Genomic DNA, 23,306 nt, shown 5'->3' with positions numbered 1-23,306 from the left:
TTCATTCTTTTTTTAAATTCTACAATGTGTATGTAACATAAAATTTACCATTTTAGCCATTTTTAGTGTGCAGTTGGGTGGCATTTAAGCACATTCACACTGTCACACAACCATCCCCACCATCCACAGAACCTTCTCATCTTCCCAAACTGAAACTCTGCCCCATGAAGCACTACCTCCCTGTTCCCTACCCCCAAGCCCCCAGCCCCTGGCAGTGCCGTCCTCCTGTCTCTGGGAATTTGACTGCTCTGGGGACCTCATACAGTGTTTGTCCTTTTGTGACTGGCTTATTTCACTGGGCATAATGTCCTCAAGGTTCATCCATGTTGTACCATGTGGCAGATCTTTCTCTTTTTAAGGCTGGATAATATTCCATTGTTTGTAGACCACGCTCTATCCATTCCTCCATCAGTGGACACTTGGGTAGCTTCTACCTCTGGCTCTTGTGAATAATGCTACTGTGAACATGGGTGTAAACTTCTGCCTGAGTCTCTGCTTTCAAATCTTTCAGGTTTCTACCCAGAAGCAGCTTACTAGATCCCGTGGCAATTTTATTTTTCATTTTTCACTCATTCTTTTTTTTTCACTCATTCTTTAATCTTCAGGACAGCAGTACAGCGCACTTAGACACAGACTGTTTCTGGGTTGATTATATTCCTTTTGGAATACTTTTTCTGAAAAAACTGCGTGAGAATACAATGATGCATCCCTAACTAAGCGTTTTCTTATTTTTGCAGCTTAATCATGAGGCGCGTCTCTCTTGCAAAAATATTTGAGACTTTGGTTAGTTTGTCTACGGGCTGTCTACCTGGCCTCCAAGTGTCTTCTGGTGCTCATGGCCCTTCCTAATCCTGCTGATTTTCTCTTAATCAGTTGTAAACTGGTCCAGCCCTGCCCCTCACCACCATCAGTGGTTTTGCCTGTGATTCCCAGGATTCCCTTGGCTGACTTCCCCAAGCCTCTCCTTTTTCAAGCTGTGCAGGTTCATTTTACAGACCCTTTGTACCGGTCGTTACATAGACGACAGGTCTGATAGTCAGGGAGAGATGAGCAGATTCTGAAAAGATGAGAGACAGATGTTGGTGTAAAATGAAGGAGGAAGGAAGGACTAATTTAATAAGCAGCCAGTTCATTGGTGAATATTTTCAGGTTATGATAGATTCATTTTCATTTTTTCCTCAACTTTGTAACTGCAGTGACATGGAAAATGATTATTCAAAAAGTGAGGCCCTTAGAATATCAAGAAGGTTGATTGATGAGGGTGAAGTAGGTTCTCCAAAGCCCAAAGAGGAGAGATACCTTTAATTTTAATACAATTAAAAGTAACTGAATGCATAATGATCCAGAGATTTTTTAAAAATCTCACCCATAATAAGAAGTCCAGAGGTGGGTGGCTCCAAGACTAGTTAACTCAGCAGCTGAAAGATGTCAAGGCTCTTGTCCAACTACTCTCTAATTCTCTCAGCCATTTCCTCATGGTCACAAAATGGCTGCCTTAGCTTCAAACATCATATCCACACGACAATGTCCAAAGGCAGGAAGGAAGGGCATTTCTCTTCCTGATCTTCCTTTTATGAGGAATACAAATCCATTCCAGAGGTTCCTCGGAAGATTTTGCCTTTAATCTCATTGGCTAAAATCGGGTAGTAGCCTGTGCCTTAGCTATAAGGGAAGCTAAGAGAGTATCTGTCATGGAAGGTTGGCTCTAACATGCTGGCTGTTGGATAGGGAGCCAGTAGGGTCAACCACAGAGACAATCCAGTGTCTTTTTCAGGCACATCATACACAGCTTACCTGTGCAGAGTAAGCAGTGGAAGAGAGTGAGCTCACGTCCCACACTTTCCTGCAGGAAGCCGGCCAGGCCCCCTCCTCCCTCTCAACACCTGTGTCTTCTCCCCTGCCCACAGGTCAGATGACACCCAGCTCCCAATCTCATCCCAAGCCAGCCCAGAGCCAGAAGCCAAGAGTGGTGAACCTGAGGACAGTGGGACCAGAAGCCCAGACACCCCTCCAGAGGGAGCCTGGCAGTCAGACAGCAGTTCTGGGAGCAGACCCCTAGAAGAAGGTTTGTTGCTGCCACATTCACCTGGTCGGGGAGGGTGGGTGGGGGGGTGGGAGAGTGGGGGAGGGTACATCCCAGGGATAGGTTCCAGCTCAGTGTGGGAAAAAATCTGTCTCCTTTCAGTCCCATACAGGGATGGGTTGGGTGCCCAGGGAGCTGAAATGGAGTGAGCCCCCCATCATCAGAGCAGGGACTGGATGGTCATCCCTCAAGAAGCCCACAAAGATGCCCATCATCTTAAGAACCTGGGCCTGATGGGTGTGGATGAGGTGGAAAGAGGAGAAACGCTGGCTGAGATGGTGCCCAGTGCTTTCCAGGCTCAGCCATGGGCAGGTGTGGAGGGGCTGCTGGATGCCATCCTTCCTGTCCCTCCTCAGGGCCTCTTGTCTGCCCCTGCCTTGGGCACCAGGACGGTGTTAATGACTGTGACAATGACGATGCCACACACACATGCATGCACATACACAGCACACATACCCACACAGCATCTGGAAGTTGCCAGGACAAAAACCGAGTTGTCAATATTGGGAATGCAATTCACACAACCAAAAAGTTATGGACCAGTCACCTCAACCCTGATTCTGTTTGGCCTGGGACAGTTTCCATTGAAACAAAATGGAAGGGCCCGGAGCCCACCCAGCCGGGACAATCAGGCTGGAGAGACAGGTGTCCCAAGTCAGAAGACCTAAGCTGGTGGTTCCCGACCCTGCCAGGTGGCCAGGATCACCCAGGAGCCTTTCAAAAATACAGAGGGCCAGGCCCACCCCAGATCTGCTGCTTAGGATTCTCCTGGCCCTCTGCAGGGGGAGGAGGACATAGCTTTGCGGCTCGGGACACTCTCTCCATCCATGATTATCAAGGCCACAGGAATGAAGGCATTTCTCTTCCCTGGAAGTTTGAATCAGATTTCTGGCCTGACTCTCCTTGGCTCATGCTGGGTCCCCTGCCGTGGCTGAGCCAGTCATGTGGCCCGGCTGTCTGCACTCTGCCCGGCAGGCTGAACTCATGTGTCCCCTGGGCCGGGGTGGAGTGGGGAGGAGAGGGCGGGCTTCCCCTGCAGAGATGATCTGGGCACCCCAACACCCTGGACATGGAGCCTGACTCTGGGCGGCCACGACACACCCTGGGTTTCCGATGCACAAGCCGACTAGGAACACTCCAACCAGACGCAGCCACATTGGGCATCCCACAGTCACACACGTGACACTTCCTTTACATTCCCCCAAGGGTTCGAGGCAGGCAGCTCCCTGGGAGTTGAAAATCTGTTCAACCCGGGACCCCTGCCCTACAGAGCCCCAGCCCTAGACCCACGGCTTCCCTGGCTGGGACTGTCCTATCCTAAAATGGAAACACTACACACCCCTGAGAGCACAGACAGGCCCTGGCTGGCTGTGTCATCCTCGAAAGCAGAGGAGAGAAAGGGCTTCTCTCTCCCAGGGTCCCTGAGTAAAACCTCAGGGCGGCGAGGGGGCTTGGATTGGCCCGCTGGGCTCCTGGGCTGGGCACTTGGGAGGGGCCCCTCAGCCTTGGTGTCCTCACCCTGCAGGATGTGGAGGGCGGCAGAGAGGCTGGCAGAGGGGGTGATGGTGCCAGAGCCCCTGCCCTCTGTGCGGCCCACCCGCACCGTCCCCCAGGGTGGGCTGCCTGGCTCCCTCCCCTTGTCCTGCTACCTGCCTCCCATGCTTCTCCAGCAACAGACGGGCAGCTGTTCCGCTCGGTGGAGGGCCAGGCCGCCTCTGATGAAGAAGAGGAGGGTGAGGAGAAGTGGCAGAAAGAGTGGAGGTCACTGGCAGAGGTCACGAACCTGCTGGCCGGGCTCTCCAGCTGCAAGAGTGGGTATGTGTGCTGCGCGGGGGGCAGAGGGGGCGTCCAGGATCAGCGCTGGAGGCCCAGAGCCCCTTCAAAGAGCTTAAATTTGGGGACCTGATCAGGTCCAGGCTGGGCACCCCCAGCTCCCCTGACACTGTGCCCCAGGCCATAGGAGGGAAGTGAGAAGACGGCCCCCCAGCATGTACGTGGACGAAACGAGGTGACTGGCAAAGGCACACTTTGTGGGGAGCTCTAGTTCTCACTGGCCTCCTCCCACTCCCCTGGCTGCTGTCCCAAGACACGGCCCAACGCTGTAGCAAAACTCCAGGACGTACCAGGTCCTCCCCAACCCTCCCCACCATGTTTACAGCGCCTGCTCCAGCTGACCCCCTAGCTTATTGAATCCTCATGGCCACCCTAGAGCCAAGAAAGACCCACACACCTGGGGCACCTCAGACAAGTCACCTGACGCCTGTGAGCCTCAGCCTTCTTGTCGCTAAGATGGGGCAGTAATACTTGTCTAGCAGAGGTTTCATGAAGACTCGCTCCTGAGGCTATAAAATGCCTGACAGGTGCCTCATCACCGTAGGGTCACCCTGAGGGGCAGCACCGACTTTCATTATTCGATTGTCCAGTGCTGCCCATTTTCCCGGGTTATTGTTCTCACTGACCCTTAAATCAATGACAAGTATTTGTTAAGCACCGGGCAATCTGGAGGCATTGAGAGAACAGCAATATGCAAGACAGGAGCCCTCTTCTCCTGGAGCCCCTATTCTAGTGAGTGGTGACAAACATAAGGAAGAAAAGTAAAGCAGGGAAAGGGACAGAGGGGAGTGCAAGAAGATTCTAGGAAGGCCACTCTAAGAAGGTGCCATTTGAGGAAAGACCTTAAGGAAACGAGGGAAGAGCGTTCCAGGTAGAGGGAACAGCAAGTGCAAAGGCCCTGAGGCATGTTGGAAGGGTAGTGAAGGGGCTACAGAGCCTGGAGCACAGTGAGTGAAGGTGAATGGGAGGGAGGTCAGAGAGATCACAGGGGCAGATTGGGTGAGGCCTTTGGCTTTTCCTCTGAGTAAAATGGGGAGCCATGGGGGAGTACAGAGCAGGGGTTGTCATGGCTGGGCTTAGCTTTCAGGGGACAGACTCAGTGGCAACACCCACTTCCTGAAGCTGGAGCAGACTCTGCAGAGTAGCTCCACAATGCTAGTGCTCTCCTTTGCTGCAGGTGTGATGACCAGACAGCCAAGAAGCTCATGACTTACTTCCACTTTGACGGTGGTGACCACGTCTGCACCCCAGGACAGCTAGAGGCCCGCATCGCCATGCTGGTGGAGCACCTGGGGACCCAGGGCTGCAGTGGGAAGGCCCTAGGGACACCTGGGGACAAGGTCAGCTGAGCCCCAGGGGTCAAGGTCTGGACCAATGCTAGAGTCTCTCATAGCTGGAAGAACCCTGAGGGATGTCAGCCAAGTCCGGGGCCCTGTTCACAGATGAGCAAACCAAGACTCAGAGAGGAGATGCGACTTGCTTTGATTTGATTTAATGAATAATATTTTGGTTGCAAGTTAAAGGAATCATCTCAGATTAGCTTGAGTGCAAAACAGGTACTTATTATAATACAGAGCTGGCAAGATCAGCTTCAGAAGGACAGCCGAGGAGATGAGCTTCAGGAACAGCTGGATCCAGTGACTCAGACCAGATGGTCTCTGCCTACCCCTATCTGCTCTGCTTCTCTGGGTGCTGGCCTCATTTCCCCCTACTCCAGAAGGGCCTCCTCCATGGGGTGGGGAAAGGAAGGCAGGACCACAGACAGCTCTAGGCTCTCATTGGTCCACCTAAGAAAGCCCAGGGAGATAAGAGCCCAATGTATTAAATCTCAGGGAAGAACTCCAGCTGGCCCAGCCTTGGTCACGTGCCTGTCCCCGGGCCAATCCGTGTGGTGGGCAGGCAAGGTTTAAGGATTAGCAGCTCCATCAGTCAGATGCCCAGGAAAGTTACTGAGGGCAAGGGAAGGAGCTGGAAGGCAACACCACGAGCAGGGTGTCACCATTTCGATAAGACCACTTAGCATTTTTTTCTCATCTCTCTACTCCATGGCAACTTCTACACTCCACAGTAGTCACGTGTGGAGTGCCGAGCGCTATCATTGCACTCAGCCCTAGCCCACTGCACTTTTGCAAACTGTGGTTTTGATTGTAAGATGGTTTTATATTTATATACCTGAAATTCTGAATCCATACTATTTTTGACATATCTGTGGTCTGATGGGGTTCCAAAGGGCATGGCCACCACCCCTTCTCTAAATAAATTCCAAGGAAGTGGGGGGTTAGGAGAGTTACTGGGGCACATGACTTGTGTCCCCAAGCCTACTGTCTAGTCCCATCGGCAATGGGCACTGACACCATGCCTTCTCTGTCCTGCCCAAAGCCCAGAATGGACCCCGAGTGTCCAAGGGCACCACACCTTCAGCTGCTTCTCTTTCCCTCCATCAGCGCCAAGAATAGGGACTGTCTCACTCCTAGCATCCCTGCTTTAGAAGGCAGGTAGCCATGTGACACTGTGACTGCCTGGCATCTGGCCCCTGGTGGGAATCCTGGGGGGACCCATAGTCTCGGCTCCCCTGGCCAAGGGTGGGCCATCACTCATGCTGTCCCAATCGGGCCCCTCTCCTGGGGCTCTCCATCTTGAGGGAAGTGGGAGCATGGCTGGAGGGTGTCCTTCTCAGCTCTGGCCCCTGGACAAGAGGCTTGAGATGGTCCTGCCCTCTCAACCCACATTGCTGCTCCATCCCTGAGTATCTCCAGTTGCCAGTCTGTTCTGGGAATGACCCATAGCCTGCCAGTGAATTAGCTTTCTTTTCAAACTAGCCAGATAGGTTTCTATTGCCTGCAACAACAACAAAAAAATGTATTAAACAGAAAAGAAAGCAGAGGGGTAGAGAAGGGAAAATGGAGTCGTCAACTAGAAAACAAAATATGCATATTCTTATATTAATGCAACTTGCTGTGTGACCTAAGGCCAGACACGCAGCCTCTTTGGGCCTTGATCCCACCCCTGGGAAGGTGGGTGATTTCATCTGCTCAGCCACCTGGCAGGCCAGGGTGGGTCAGACAAGATGACCTCTGTAAAAGGGTCAAGGCAAGTTGTAGGCCCTGTCTGGAGATGGCACAGAGAGTCCTGGGCAGAAGGCAGCAGGGTGGGTGCTGAGTTCCCGGTGGTCCCTGCAGGCAGAGCTGCAGCAAAAGGTGGAAGAGAATGAGCATCTGAGGCTGGAGCTGCAGATGGTGGAGACAGAGAGGGTGCGGCTGTCCCTGCTGGAGGAGAAGCTGGTAGACGTGCTGCAGCTCCTGCAGAGGCTCCGAGACCTGGTAGGCACACCCAGAGCAAGGGGAGGAGCTCTCTGGAGAGAGCACTGGCCTGTGTCAGGCACCTGGCCCTGAGCTTTCCCCACATTAGCCAGGTGTCCATTCTGTTTCTAGATTCAGAAAAGGAGGCTCAGGGATGTTAATTAAAAGGAAGGGAAGGCTTCTCTGTCCTGCCCAAGGTTATATTATTCATTTCATGAAGCTAATATAGGTTTGATTTCAAAACCAGATAAGGATAAAAATATAAGAAAGGAAAATTATAAATTAATGTCACATTGAAACATGGATACAAATAAACAAATATTAAATAAGATATTAGCAAGCCAAATCCAGCAGTGTTTAAAGAAATGCATGACCAAGGTGGAATTAATCCCAGTAATTTGCAGTTAATTCAAGATCAAAAAATCTAAAAAAAAATTTTAAAAAAGATTAAAAAATCTATTAACGTCATATACCACATTGCAGGTTAAAGGAGAAAAGCCATATATTCATCTCAATAGATGCAGAAAAGTAAAAATGGTCTCCTTTTATTATAAAACTCCTCAGAAAATTAAGAACAGTAAAGACCTTCCTTTACCAGTTGAGGAGTCTCAGCCAACTACCTCTCATAAACCTCATACTTATTGGTGAAATGTTGAAGGAATGCTTCTAAAGTCAGAATCAAGACATGCATGCCTGTCACCGCTGTTTGTATGCTAACTAGAGGTTCTAGCCAATGCAATAAGACAAGAAAAAGAAAGAAAAGATGTAAGGATTAGACAGGAAGACACAAAGCTGCTAGTGATTGTATATCATACTCATCTACATAGAATACCCAAGAGAATCCAGAGGCAAATTATTGTAATTTCTTTGCAAGGTAAATAATACAATATCAGAACACAGAAATCAATTGTGTTCCTAAAGAGCATCAACAAACCATTATTTTTTTGTGTGTGTGTGAGAGAGGTTAATTTAGGATTACAGCCACTATAAGGTGGAAGTAGGATTTGAACCCATGTTGTCTGGGTTTTAAGTGGACTCTTGCTTGTGCACCAAACTGCCTAGGACACAGAATTACCAAGGCCAAAGCCAGTGCAGACAGACAGCCTGAGAGGATGGCTGAGTGGCAGCCAACACCAGCAGCCTGTGAAGATGGTGGTTACTGCCACTGCTCCAGGCCATGCAACCTGGAGGTAAAAGCTGGTTCTTCTACCTCCTAGTTAGGTCGATTTAGGCAAATTTCTCCTGTCTCAGCACTGCTTTTCTTCACTAGTTAAAAGGAGCCTTATAATAGAAGTTGTTGCAAAGATTAAATGAGTGAATGAATGCATAAAAATGCTCTTATTCCTGTCTATTTCTGAAGTGCCAACTTCTACTCTGGCACATAAATGGTAACCCATAAATATGTGATCTTTGATGGAATGGATCCTGTACCCCCTCTATTCACCCACCAAAAGTCTTTGAGAAGCCCATCAGGTAGTGGGGCCAGGGTAGGGCCCCAGGAAGGGATGGGGGTAGTGACTCTGTGTGCCCCCAGGGAGCCATACAGAAGCCTCTAGGGGCCACCAAGTCCCACCCACTGAATGAGGACATGGCAGCCACATAGAGCTCCAGCCCTGTCTCCATTTCTTTTTAAGAACATATCAAAAAGAGCCCTGGGGAAGATCTTGCTGAACACCCTGGATGCTTGCAAGGACCCCACACACGGTAGGAGAACTCCCTCATCTTTCAGAGCCTGGGTGCAGAGAGTGACTGATACAGTGCTGTCTGTCCTGAGTGTCTTGTCTGCAAGATGCCACTGTCATTACTGACCTTACCACTCATAAAGTGCATAGTCAAGAAGAGGCTTCAGAAAGTTAAAAAGGCTATTTGACAAGAGCAGGGGAACCAATATCCCAGGGAGAAGAACTAAACAGAAGCCAGCATGGTCACATACCCCCAAGGAAGGTAGGCAGGGTTCCCTGACCTACTGTCAGTTCAGTCCCTGAGCTGAGTGCGCGCCAGGCTCTGGGGAGGTGCCCAAGTCATGACAACAGCCCTCTGAAGAAGGTGCTGTTATTGTACCCATTCCACAGATGGAGAGACTGAAGCAGAGAAAGGCCAAGAGCCAACTGTGCCCAAAGCCTTGAGTCTCCCCCCTTAAGCACTAAGCTACATAGCCCCCATTGTCTAGAGAAAGTTCAGGGCAGTGGTATTTCATCAGTTCCAGACTAGCTGGTGAAACCAAGAGGAACCAGGCCAAGCTCTCTCCTCAAAGAGCCTCATGTGCTAATGGAGGCAATGAACTGATGATGAGCCTTTGCTCACTGGCCTCACAGGGCATCTCTGGGCAAGGATCAGGTTTTTCTAGTACCCTGAATGGTCCCTGGAACTGAGAGGGAGGTCAGAAATTGTGTGCTAGGAGCCCCCTTCTCTGGGGTCCTCAGTGGGAGGGAGATAAGATGGGAAGGTAGCTGGGCAGGACTGGGGAAGGCTCCAGAAAGGAGAAAGAGTGGCTATGTGGGCCACAGTGAGCAACCTGAACTATCCTCCCTGTCTGCTCTTTCCTTCCAGAGGGGAGATCTGGACCCTCGGCCATTCTGGATGCCCTGCACCAAGCTTTGGCTGGCTGTGAGCTCCTGCAGAGAGAGCTCCCGGCACCAGCCTCCACAACTCCTGCCCTCACCAATCCCCTCCTCATCTCCTGCTGAGGTCACTGGCTCAGCCTAAGGGTATCTTGGTCAGCCTGACCTCCACCAAACGAGCCTACAGGATCAGTCTGACCACCGTCACATCCTCAGAACCCTGAAGAACCTGGCTCCTTCTGAGACTGGGTTCAACCACAGAGCCTCCCACAACAGAGCCTGGCAGACATCCTTTCCTTGAATTCCTCCCAGGTCTCTTCACAGCCCCTGCATTTCTGCTGCCAGAGTTCACATTGAAGCCCTAGGGCTGCTGGATCAGCCCATACCTGCTGTTGCCCCTCCTGCCCACTTTCTCACACAGCCCAGCCCAGAATCCCTTCCTTGGTCTCCTAGGATCTTTTCCCCTCCCAGCACTGTCCCCTTCCTCTCACTGGTGTGCCTGATACAGGCACACTGTACCCAACCTCCAGGCCACACTTGGCATACTAGGGGATTCCCACGCCCCCAGAAGCGCTAAAGACCAGGTAGGGCTCAGGGAACACAAAGTGGGGGTGATTACTGCAGGCTTCTAGGTGGAGGCTGTCCTTGAACTAGCTCTAGAAAAGAGATAGAATTTAGATACAAAGAGGATTTAATGTGAGGGAACAGCAAGAGCAAAATGTGGTGCCAGAAAAGGCCCCCATTAGTACAGTACTTAGGACACCTCTTTTCCAAGCATATAGTGGGTACTGGATTTCACAGGGTCACAGGAAGGGCTAAGACAAGCTGCTGGTCTCACCTACCTTAGCATCTTGGAGGAGAGAAAGATACATTGGCAAATAATATGACATGGGTGAAATCGGTGCTAAATCGATGTAATATATTTGTGAGAGTCCAGCCAAGAGGGTTTCATCTGAGCCAAGGAGAGCACATGCACCACAGAGGGGAACTGCAGGGTGGAGGGCAGGTGCCTGGAGGAACAGTAGCAGGACTTGAGGCTACTTGGAGGACTTAATGGCAGATGAGGATCTGGGACTTGCTCCCACAGACAATCGGGAACCATAGGAGGATTCTGAGGTGGATAGAGGGAAGAAGAGGCAGCTGCAGGACTGTAGGAGGAAGGGGTAGTAGAAGCCTGGAGCCAGAGCTACGGGACACAGAAGGGGATCATGGTCATGAAAAGAGGACCAAGGGGTATCCGGTTGGGAGCCTGGGAACAGCAGGCACCCCAGGGCAGGGCAGCAGGGACTAGGGACAGACAATACCTGACCTCCTGTCTGGACTCAGACACTCAGCAACTTGGATTGGGCGCAGGAGGCATCAAGGAGCCACTGCAGCCTCCTAGGGAGAGTGACACAGGCCCATTCCCAGTTTCCCTATGATTCCTCTGGGAATGGAATGAGAGACCAAGGCCAGTGGCCATTCCAGAGGGGCCACCCCACCCCTGGTCCTATCAGATGGGCCAGTCTTTTTTGAGAAAGTCCCCAGGATACCTCATGGGCCATTGGGAAGGGCTAGGCACTGAGGAGGGTGGTCTGAGCAGAGAGGGCTGCCCCCAGCTTGCTCCTCTCAGCTCAGCCTGAGCCCACAGCCCTCCTCCTCCTGGCTGTGCTAATAACTGCATGACCCCCACCTGTGCCCCTGACCAGTAAGAAAGCTCAACTTTCCATATCCTGCCCATGGTGGCATTCACAGAAATCTACACGTATGTTAAGATTCATAGACATTCGGGGCTCACGGGTGGCTCAGTTGGTTGAGTGTCCAACGCTCTGACTCTTGATTTCAGCTCAGGTCATGATTTCAGGGTCATGGGATGGAGCCCTCACACTGGGCTCCACGCTCAGCAGGGAGTCTGCTTGAGATTCTCTCTCCCTCTGCCCCTGCCCACTCCCCTCTCTAAAATAAATAATCTTTTTAAAAAATTATAAAAATAGAAAAAGATTCATAGACCTGGAAGCTCCCCTCAAAAAAAAAAAAAAAAAAGTGCACTTCACTGTATGTTAACAAAAAATAAGAGGGACCAGAAGAGATATTCCTGGAGTGCCTCCGGGCTCTAGGGACCTGGAATCTGCAGACAGAGGCAGAGGGCTCTTTGTGGGTTACAACTACACTAAGCTTCATCCTCAAGATTTCCCTAATTAAAATCTCTTACAACTGCCCAACCATCAGTGGTTCATCACATTTGTATATCCCTAATCTCATTGGAAGCAAGTTGAGCTAGATTCAGATATAGAAATACCCAGAATGACACAGCAAATCAGCATCCAAGCCTGGAGAAGGGCCTGTTTTCTGCCCACATCTCTTGCACTTTCTACCACAACCAGCTGTCTCTGGCTAGGAGACTCTGGGCTCGCTAAGGGTTTGGAGTCTGGATTAGTTATGGTATAGGCTAAACTGCCTTGATAAAGAGAACCTAAAATATTCTGGGTCAAATAAGATATAACTTTATCTCCTTGCTCTAAGAGTCCAGAAGTGAGTGGTCCTGGTTGGCAGAGCAGCTCTACTCTATATGGTCACCCAGGGACCCAGGTCCCTTTCACTTGGTTGTTCTATCATTCCCTAGAGTTATGTCCTCCCTTGCACAGTGGAAGCCAATTCATCAGCACTGCATCTGCCTTCCAACCCACAGGAAGAAAGAAAGGGAAAGGGAAAGAAAGGCACTCTGGCTCACAAAGCTTCTATTCACCTCCCAGTGGCCATGCTCAGGCTGGCAGATGTCGTCTGTGGCTAGGCAACCATGGGCCCAGTTTCCAGTCCAGCATGGAAGGAGCTTGGAAGTCACCAGTCCATCCTAATGACAAGTAAAAAGCTGAACAAGCTGAAAATTCAACAACTCCTTTTAGATGCATAAGAGAAGTGAGGTTGCAGGACAAACGGCGGCCTCCAAAATTGGAAAAACAGACTGGTGAATGCAGAGAATCACAACCTGCCAAAGAAGACTCTACCTTCTCAGGAACCAGTACCAGAATAGGAAAAGCTGAACTGCAATCAGCAGAATTGGTGAAGACTCATTTTGGGCAAGTATAGACAGTTAAAAACTCCAGGGGGACCCAGTCATGAGGGGTGGAGTCCCACACCTTTGTGAGTTTTACTTTAAAAAAAAAAAGATTTTATTCACCCATTCATGAGAGACACACAGAGAGAGGCAGAAACACAGGCAGAGGGAGAAGCAGGCTCCATGCAGGAAGCCCGACACAGGACTCGATTCCAGGTCTCCAGGATCAGGCCTTGGGCCGAAGGCGGCGCTAAACCGCCAAGCCACCCGGGCTGCCCAAGTTTTACCTTTTGAAACTCTACCAGGTCCTCACAATGAAAGTCAAAGTAGAAAAAACCCTGCTTCTCACAGTGGGAAGGGAAGTAACCATTTTTGAAATATGCCAGAACATTCCATTTTCCTTAGGAAGGCCTACCCTTAGGAGAAACTATTTTACCAGAGCCTAACCAATTGGGGTTTTATCAGAGTCTGTATTAATTTCAGACAGAGCAGAATTCAGGAGCAAGGAAAAAATTTAAGAGACAAAGGCATTACACAATGATAAAGGGTCAATTCTCGAGGAAGATGTAACAATCCTTAGCGTGTATGCACCTAACAACAGTGTCAAAATACATAAGGCAAGAAACAGTAGAACTGTGAGTTGAAATAGATGAATACATTATTATATTTGGAAACTTCAACTCCCCTCTAATGGAAATGAATAGATCCAGCAGACAGAAAGTCAGTAAGGACATAGTTGAACTCAACAATATCATCAACCAACTGGATCTAATTGACATCTATAGATGACTTCATCCAGCAATTGCAGAACACACATTTTTTCTCAAGCTCACATGGAATATTCACCAAGATAAACCACATTCTGGGTCATAAAACACACCCTCACAAATTTCACCATATTCTGTATGCTCCCAGACCATAATAGAATTAAACTGGAAATCAATCAATAGAAGTAGGTGGAAAATCCCAGAGTATGTAGAAGTTAAACAACACACTCCTAAATAACACACAGGTGAAAGAACAAATCTCAGGAGAGACTTAAAAATACTTTGAACTAAATGAAAATGAAATGCAATCTACCAAAATTTGTGGGATGCAGTGGTTAAAGGGAAGTTTATAGCATTGGATGCGTATATTGGAAAAGCAAAAGATCTAAAATAAAAAATCTAAGCTCCCACCTTAGGAAACTAGAAAAAGAAGAGCAAATTAAATTCAAAATAAGCAGAAGAAAAAAAATAATTTTTTAAAATAGAGCAGAAATCAATGAAATTGAAAATAGGAAAACAATAGAGAATAACAATGAAACCAAAAGCTGGTTCTTTGAAAAGATCAATAGACTCAATAAGTCTCTTGCTAGGCTAATTGAGAAAAAGAGAGAAGATACAAATTGCTAATATCAGAAATGAATGAACAGATATCACTATAGATGATCATTATATGGATAATAAAGGAATATTATGAATAATTCAGAGCCCTCAAATCTGGTAACCTAAGTGAAATTGATGAATTCCTTGAAAGACACAATCTGCCAAAACTCACACAAGAAGAATTATAAATAGGCCTATATCCGTTAAGGAAACTGAATCAATAATTAATAAGAGAAAGCACCAGACCCAGATGGATTCACTGGATACCAGATGGATTTGGTAATTTTACCAAACACTTAAGAAAGGAATTCTTGCAATTTTCTACAATCTCTTCCAGAAGATAGAACCAGAGGGAATACTCCCCCAGCTCATTCTGAAGCCAGCATTACCCTAATAGCAAAACTAGACAAAGATATTACAAGAAAAGAAACTATGGCGCTATACCTATCATGAACACAGAGGCAAAAGTCATTTAAAAAATAAAAAATTGGGGGATTCCTGGGTGGCTCAGAGGCTTAGCATCTGCCTTTGGTCCAGGGCGCGATCCTGGAGTCCTGGGATCGAGTCCCACGTCGGGCTCCCGGCATGGGCCTGCTTCTCCCTCCTCCTGTGTCTCTGCCTCTCTCTCTCTCTCTCTATGTCTATCATAAATAAATAAAAATCTTTTAAAATAAATAAATAATTAAAAAATAAAAAATTGGGGGATTCCCTGGGTGGCTCAGAGGCTTAGTGCCTGCCTTCGGCCCAGGACATGATCTTGGAGTCCTAGGATCGAATCCAACATCGGGCTCCCTGCATGGAGCCTGCCTCTCTCCCTCTCTCTCTCTCTCTCTCTCTCTCTCTCTGTGTGTGTATGTGTGTGTGTCATGAATAAATAAATAAAATCTTTAAAAAAATAACAAACTGAATCCAACAATATATAAAAAGAGTTATACACCATAACCAAATGGGATCTATCCCAGGTATGCAAGGCTGGCTCAACATTCAAAAATTAACTGAGGTAATCCATCATATCCACAGACTAAAACAGAAAAATGACATGATTCTATCAATAAGTGCAGAAAAAACATTTAACAAAATCCAACACCTATTCATGATAAAACAACAATAACAGCCTGTCAGCAAACTAGGCATAGGGAACCTCTTCCACTTGATAAAGAACATCTACAGAAAACCTAGAGCCAACATCACACTTAATGGCAAGAGACTAGATACTTTCCCACTAAGATCAGGAACATCAAGGATGTCCCCTCTCACCATTCCTTTTCAACATCTTACTGGAAGTCCTAGACAAAGCAAAAGACAAGACAAGGAAATACAAGGTGCTGTGGACTGAATAATTGTATCCTCTAAAGTTCATATGTTGAAACGCTAATCCCCAGTATTTGTGGCTGAGGCCTTTGGGAGAGAAGTATGTCTTGAGGGTGGAGCTCTCATGATAATGAGTGTCCTTAGGAGACTTCTTGCTTCCTCTCTCTCAGTCTCTGCCAGTCAAGGATACAACAAGGAAGTGGACATCTGTAAACCAAGAAGGGGCTCCCACCAGGAACCCAACCACTCTGGCACGCTGATCCAGTCTCCAGAACTGTGAGAAATACATGTTTGTCGCTTGAGCGCCCCAGTCCATGGCATTGTTATAGCAGCCCAAACTGACTAAATCAAAAGGTACACAGATTGGGAAGGGAGAAATAAAACTGTCTTTGTGCACAGATGACATGAAATCTAAGTAGAAATCCCAAAGAAACAACAACAACAAACCCTGGAATAAGCAATGATAGAGAGATCACAAGATACAAGGTTAATATACAAAAGTCACCTGCTTTCTTATATACCAACAATAAATGAGTAGAATTTGAAATTTAAAAAACACCACACCATTTACATTAGCACCCCCCAAAATGAAACACTGAGATACAAATCTAATAAAGTATGTGCAAATTCTATATGAAGAAAATTGTAAAACTCCGATAAAAGAAATGAAAGAACTACGTAAATGGAGGCATATTCCACTTTTGCAGACAGGAAGACTCAGTATTATCAAGATGTCAGTTCTTCCAACTGATCTCTCCATTCAGTGCAGCCCCAATCCAAGTCCCGGCAAGTTATCTTGTGAATATTGACAAATCGATTCTAGAGTTTATATGGAGAGGCGAAAGACCCAGAAGAGCCAACATCATATTAAAAGAGAACAACAAAATTGGAGGATTGACACCACCCGACTTCAAGACTTACCATAAAGCTACGGTAATCTAGATGTGTAGTGCTGGCGAATAAATCAGTGGAACAGAATAGGAAGCCCAGAAATAGACACGCACAAATACAGTCACCTGATCTGTGACAAAGGAGCAGAGGCAATATAAGACAAAGATAGTCTTTTCAATAAATGGTGCTGGGACAACTGGACATCCACATGTCCAAAAAATCATAATAATAATTTAGATGCAGACCTCACACCCTTAACAAAAATTAATCCTTCACAAAAACTAAAGTGAATCGTAAACCTAAATATAAAATGCAAACCTACCCAACCCCTAGAATATAACACAGGAGAAAACCTAGATGAACTTGGGTATCTTATAACCTTTTAAAATACACCAAAGACATGATCCATCCCAGATACCCTGGAATTTGTTAAAATTAAAATTTCCTGCTCTGAGAAAGACACTGTCAAGAGAATGAGAAGAGAAGCCACAGACTGGGAGAAAATATTTGCAAAAGACATAACTGATAAAGGACTGTATCCAGAAGAGACAAAGAGTTCTTAAAGCTCAATAATAAGAGAATTAACAAGCTGATTTTTTTCCCAGTAGGCAAAGGACCTGAACAGACAACTCACCAAAGATACAGAGATGGAAAATACACATATGAAAAGATGCTCCACATCAGATGTCATGGGGGAAGTGCAAAGTAACACAAAGGGATGCCATTCCACGGCTATTACAATGGCCAAAATCAGAAATGCTGACAGCCTCAAATGCTGGTGAGGATGTGGAGCAACAGGAATTCTTGTTCTCTGCTGATAGGAAGGCCACTTCGCTGGCTGGGAAGGCACAAGTGGCACAGCCACTTTGGAAGACAAAGTTCTTTAAAACTAAACATACCCTCACCATATCATCCAGCAATCACGCTCCTTGGGATTTTCTCCAAATGAGTTGAAATGTAGATACATAAAAAAGCTCGCATGTGAGTGTTTATGGCAGCTAGTTGCCAAAATTTGGGAGCAGTTAAGATGTCCTTCAGTGGAGGAATGGATACATCAGCTGTGGACAATGGAATATTAGCACAAAAAAGAAATGAGCTACCAAGGGGTGACTGGACTTCAGCCTGCCTTCAGCTCAGGTCATAATCCCAGGGTCTTGGGACTGAGTCCTGCATCGGGCTCCCGGCAGGGAGCCTGCTTCTCCCTCTGCCTGTGTCTCTGCCTCTCTCTCTGTGTCTCTCATGAGTAAATAAATAAAATCTTGAAAGAAAGAAGAAAAGAAAGAAAGAAAGAAAGAAAGAAAGAAAGAAAGAAAGAAAGAGAAGAAAGAAAGGAAGAAAGGAAGGAAGGAAGGAAGGAAGGAAGGAAGGAGAAAGAAGAAAGAAAGAAAAAGAAAGAAAGAAAGAAAGAAAGAAAGAAAGAAAGAAAGAAAGAGAAAGAAAGAAAAAGAAGAAAGAAAGAAAGAAAGAAAGAAAGAAAGAAAGAAAGAAAGAAAAAGAAAAAGAAAGAAAGAGGAAGAAATGAGCTACCAAGCCACAAAAAAAACACGGAGGAAACTTGGATGTGTGTCACTAAGTGAGAGAAGCCAGTCTGAAAAGACTATGTACTGTGCAAGTCCAGTTGTATCACATTCTGCAAAAGGCAAAACTATGCAGTAGAAAGACCAGAGGTTGCCAGGGGCTGGAGGGGGGAAGGGATGACAAGGTGGAGCCCAGAGGAATTTAGGGCAGAGAAACTGTTCTGTATGAGGCTGCGATAGTAGGTATATTCGTCAAACCCCATAGAATGGACACCCCGACAGTGGACCGTATTGTAAAGCATGGACTTTGGAAGATGATGACCTGTCCAGGTAGGTTCATCGGTTGTAGTAAATGCAGCACCCAGATTTGGGGTGTTGACAGTGGGGGAGGCTGTGCCTGTGAGCTGGGGTCACAGAGCCCAGGGGAACTCTATTCTTTCTGCTCAATTTTTTTTATGAACTTAAAACTACTCTAAAAAAAATTAAATCCATTGGAAAAGAAAAAAAGGCGGGGGTGGTGAGGAATGGGCACAGAAGGTCTCTCAGCTGTGTTTACAGCGCTGGTGTCCGTTGCATCCGGCTCCCTCAGCCCTGCTGACTGGGCCCTGGGGGGCCTTCCTTTTGCCCAGTGGGGGACAGGCTGCAACCTCTGCAACTTTAGGACCTTGAACTTAGGTGTGACCTAAGCATCTGCCTGATTCTCTGCCCTGGCCCAAGGTTGACCCGCTGCTCCCGCCCAGTGGAACCTGGCTCCCCACCTCAGGGTGAAACATCCTGAGAGGACCATGGGACTTCCCTGGAGAAAGGCTTGGGTCAGAGACCAAAGGCAGCAGCGACATCTGTGACCAGCAGAAGCTGGGTTGGTGGGGGGCGGGGGGGCCCGTGTTCTCTCTCACCTCTGCCTCTGACTGATGAGGGCCCACGTCCACGGCCATGAAGCTCAGGAGCAGAGCCCGGACTCAGGCCCCAGCCTGTCCCCGTGATAAGCAGGTAGGGCCTGTACTCAGGTCTGAGGTCACTGATGAAAAACAGGGTCAGAGGGTACAATGTCACAGAAAGATGGGGCACAGCTTTGCTGAGCTGCAGGCTGGAGTGATGTCTCCGGGGGGGGAGAAACTGTGGAACCCAGGGAGCTGCCATCATGGGAAACCTGGGGTTCCCTCTGGTCAGAAGCAACGTAAGTGCACAGTTCTTGAGAAGCTCTCACCAGAAAGAGGGCCTCCCCTGATATTTGGGCCTGAGTACCAGTCGCAATGCTAACCTAGAAGTTTCCTGTCAACTGAGGCTCCTGGGAGCTACCACGGATTAACTCACCCTTGGCAGATGCCTCTCAGGGCACCTGGGTGGCTCAGTGGTTGGCCATCTTGCCTTTGGCTCAGGTCATGATCCAGGGGTCCCGGGATCGAGTTCCACATCGGGCTCCTCCCTCTGCCTGTGTCCCTGCCTCTGTCTCTCTGTGTCTCTCATAAATGAATAAATAAAATCTTAAAAAAAAAAAAAAGACAGGTTGAAAGGAAGACCCACCGCGGGCATAGAGCTTGCTGACCAGCATAACACACCCTGGCCCTGGCCCGGACGGCCGCATGAGGAGGTCTGGGGGGCCAGTGAGGCAGGAGAACAGGCGACCAAGAGCCAAGGAGATGACAGGCTGTGGCGTACATGTTAGCCAGGCTCCAAGTCCCCAGGACATGCTCCACTGAACAAATTCAAAGTTAAGACGATTATGAATTTCAAGACTACAGCCACAGAGCCTTAAACCCCAATCTCAGGGCCTGAGTGGGGAGCCCTTGAGCTACAGGGGCAGGGGTTGCATGCTCTGAAACTGGCTCTGAAGCTGGCGCCGAGTGGCAAAGCCAGGAGGCAGGGAGTGAGGCAGTCCTCTCACCATCTCACCGTGCTTCCTGGAAAATAGGAGAATTGGGTGTTTGTGAACAGCCTTCAAATCTCTCACCCCTTTCTTTGCCTATTTTCTAGGGGGGTTTCTTTGGGATTGCTCAAATGGTCTGCAACTCGGTAAAAATGTTTTTTTTCTGGGGGAAAAATGTTTTTGTAGGAATTTCTAACTAACACCCTTTCTCATCTTCTGGCGACAAAATCATTCTGCTGACCTGAAATTGCCCCGCTCGGCCGAGCAGCCTGTAATTTCACACTCTGGCCACTAGGTGGCGAGGGCACGCGTTTAACCGAGGAATGAACAGGCCAGCTTCGGAATCGTCTGGGAGCAGGGGGTGGAACTCGTCTGAGTGACCCTCCTTAGATATTTGCCATATCTTTGCACCACACGTGCTATTACCAACTCAGTATTTTTCTTAGAATCAGCCCACTTTTTAAATCTATGGAAATGATTTTAGAAAGTTGATATGCTCTAATTTAATTGAGAAAGAGGTCCCACCTGCCATATAGGGAAGGTAACATCGCAGTAAGTTCACGGAAAATAAAATGACTTGTTGGGCAGCCCCGGTGGCGCAGCGGTTTAGCGCCGCCTGCAGCCTGGGGCCTGATCCTAGAGACCTAGGATCAAGTCCCACCTCGTTGGGCTCCTACATGGAGCCTGCTTCTCCCTCCTCCAGTGTCTCTACCTCTCTCTCTCTCTCTCTCTCTCTCTCTCTTTGTCTATCATAAATAAATAAATATTAAAAAAATAAATAAATCATTCTATCAATAAAATAAAATAAAATGACTTGTTAATTTCTGGCCAGATGCATTTGCTGAGGCTGAGGGGACAAGCAAGTGTCAAAGCCCTGGGGCTCAGGGGGGTCAAGCCAGCCTATTTGATCTATTCAACCAAAGAGATAAAAATCCTTTGACACCACAGAGAGATCAAAGGGTGCCAGGCCCACCTTTTATGTCCTGACAGCATTCAGACAGGCCCTCCCCTGTGGCTGGCCAGGGCCAGCCACGACAGACTATGCCAGGCTCCAAGCAACACACCTCAAGTACCGACTCATTCAGCCCTCTGGCTTCCCAGGGAAGTGGAGTCTTTTATTCCTTCATTTTACAGATGAGGAAACTGAGCCAGAGAGAAGTGGAGACTATATCCCAAGACCACGGAGCTAGTAAGTTAGCAAAACTGGGTTCAGAAGCTGGGCATGCTGCTCCACAGCGTGGCCCCAAAAGGCTCTATGGATAGAGATGTGTGTCCACAGAGAACCGGCTAGCAGAGTTTCTGGTCAAAGGGGCCCCAGTAGCTGGGGCAAGGATGACCCAATTACCTCTGGTTGAACACAGGCTAAAAAAGCTAGGTAATAGTTTCCACTTCTTACTCTCCTCTGCTTCCCATGAGAAGAGAAAATTAAATTCTTTCAGGGGAAGAGTTAAGGATCCTGGTTCCTCCAAATAAAAGGTTTCTAAGCAGTTTCCCTTATAATACAATGACCAGACCAAGACTCTCTCCTTCAGGTCAGGGAATGGAAAAGGAGTGACTGCTCCTCGTGTGTCTCAGTATGTATGTATGCCATATGCATGGGGACTACCTGAAATCACCTAAGAGACTCAACCGTCATTCTTTACTCTGTGAACCTCCTCCATTATGCCTATGTGGGTGTCTGGGGTCCCTGAGGAGAAGCTGGGCTTGCAGGCAGACAGAAAAACAGGCAAACAGCAAGGCCACTAACTCAACTGGGGGAGCAGGTCAGGGAGGGCTTCCTGGAAGAGGTCATGCCCTAGGTGAATCCTAAAGGAAGGAGTGTGACAGGCAAGACTGTGGAGGGTGAGGGCAAGGGGGCTCCAGAAAGAGAAAAGCACAGTGAGGGAAACCAGCATGTGGGTGGGGAGTAGCAACAAAGATGACCTCCCATGAAGCTTCGGATCAGGAAGAGATGACAGGGGACCCTGGAGTGGATGGTCAAGGAGAACTCTGCCGAGGAGTTGGATTTCACCCCAAAGACGCCAAGGAGCCATGAAAGGATGTTGAGCAGGCAAGTGTCAAGGTCAAACCTTTGTAGCCAGAGGAAGAGACTGGCATCCAGAAGACAAAAGTCCTGGAGAGATATGGACTGGCTGGAACCAGAGAGACAGTTGCAAAACTGACAAATATGTATTATGCATGGACTATGTGCCAGGTGTAGATGGGGTTATAAACAGCAGTTAATAGAACAGAGTCTCTGTCCTTTTGAAGTTCACTTTCAGTGGGCACAGACATTTAAGAAATGAGTAAAAACGTAGGGGCATCTGGCTGGCTCAGTCACGGGAGCATGCAACTCTTTTTTTTTTTTTAATGTTTTTTTTTTTAATTTTTATTTATTTATGTTAGTCACACAGAGAGAGAGAGGCAGAGACACAGGCAGAAGGAGAGGCAGACTCCATGCACCGGGAGCCTGACATGGGATTCAATCCCGGGTCTCCAGGATCACACCCTGGGCCAAAGGCAGGAGCTAAACCGCTGCGCCACCCAGGGATCCCAGCATGCAACTCTTGATCTTAGAGTGGCAGGATCATGAGTTGGGAACTCATGTTGAGATGTAGAGATTACTTAAATAAAAACTTAAATAAACCTTGTTAAAAAAAAGAAATGCATAAAAATTTAAATAATCTTAGGTCCTGTTAAGTGCTATGAAAGGAATTACGTGGAATACTTTGGTGCAAAATAATGGAGAATTGCCTTAACTAGGGGGGAAGGTCTTTGAGAAGGAGGTCACTTGAATTGAGACATAAATGATGGTCAAGAGGAAACCATGGTAGAATTTGGGGGAAGGCTGCAGGTAGAGGCACCAGTGAGTGCAAAGGCCCTGAGGCAGGAAGATACTGGAGTGACTGAGAAACAGAAAGAAGGTCAATGTGGCTGCAGATTAGCAAGTAAAGAGGAGAGTGCATGACAAGGTCAAGAACTAGGTGGGTCAAGCCCCAGAGGGCTTCGTGAAACACAGAGGAGGTGTTATTCTGGTTGCAATGGGAAGCCAAGGGAGTTAACGGAAGAGCAGAGCAGTGGCAGTACAGTGGGTCAGTTCTGAATATATTTTAGGGGCTGAGACAGCAGGAATTACTGATGGGTTGGGTAGGGGTAGAGTCCAATCTTTGGAGGGGTTTTGTGGTGGAGAGAGGCAGGAAAAGTAGTGGTAATCAGAGGAAGACGTGCAGTTAGAGAGGGTTTTTTAAAAGGACAATATTATAGGCCATTTGTAATCTAATGGGGATGACCCAGGAAAGGATCAATTTGATGAGGTAGGGGAGCAGCTAGCTGTGGGAGCAATATCCCTGAGATCAGGAAAGATGTTAACCTTAAGAAGAAAACCACCAGTTACCTTGCCAGCAAAAATTGATTGGGGAATAGAAGAGAACCGCAAACTGAGACACGTAAAGCACTGCAAAACCATAACTGAGTCGGCAGAATGCAGAAGAGGAAGGCCCTTTCATAGAGGAAGGGGAGGGGAGCCGGGAGGGGCTGTTATAAACAAAAGTCCATTGGAGCAAA

At 47.9% G+C, this 23,306-nt stretch overlaps 1 protein-coding gene across 2 annotated transcripts in view; it reads left to right on the top strand.

Moving 5' to 3' along the window:
* EFCC1 (EF-hand and coiled-coil domain containing 1) overlaps nt 1-11,980 on the top strand; it is a 41,348-nt gene extending 29,368 nt beyond the window's left edge. The window contains exons 3-8 of one of the 2 annotated variants that reach the window (XM_077857636.1): nt 1,908-2,065; nt 3,754-3,898; nt 5,094-5,256; nt 7,096-7,236; nt 8,850-8,919; nt 9,766-11,980. In XM_077857636.1, coding sequence (XP_077713762.1) covers nt 1,908-2,065; nt 3,754-3,898; nt 5,094-5,256; nt 7,096-7,236; nt 8,850-8,919; nt 9,766-9,902 — 814 coding nt within the window. In that variant the 3' untranslated portion in view covers nt 9,903-11,980. The remainder of the gene's footprint in view (nt 1-1,907; nt 2,066-3,753; nt 3,899-5,093; nt 5,257-7,095; nt 7,237-8,849; nt 8,920-9,765) is intronic. The other variant, XM_077857637.1, reaches the window with a different exon arrangement.
* Nucleotides 11,981-23,306: the final 11,326 nt, after the last annotated feature.

This window comes from Canis aureus, chromosome 19 (genome assembly GCF_053574225.1).
Source record: "Canis aureus isolate CA01 chromosome 19, VMU_Caureus_v.1.0, whole genome shotgun sequence".
Taxonomy (NCBI): domain Eukaryota; kingdom Metazoa; phylum Chordata; class Mammalia; order Carnivora; family Canidae; genus Canis; species Canis aureus.
The sequence above is the reverse complement of the archived record's forward strand: the minus strand, read 5'-3'. Positions and strand labels throughout refer to the sequence as shown.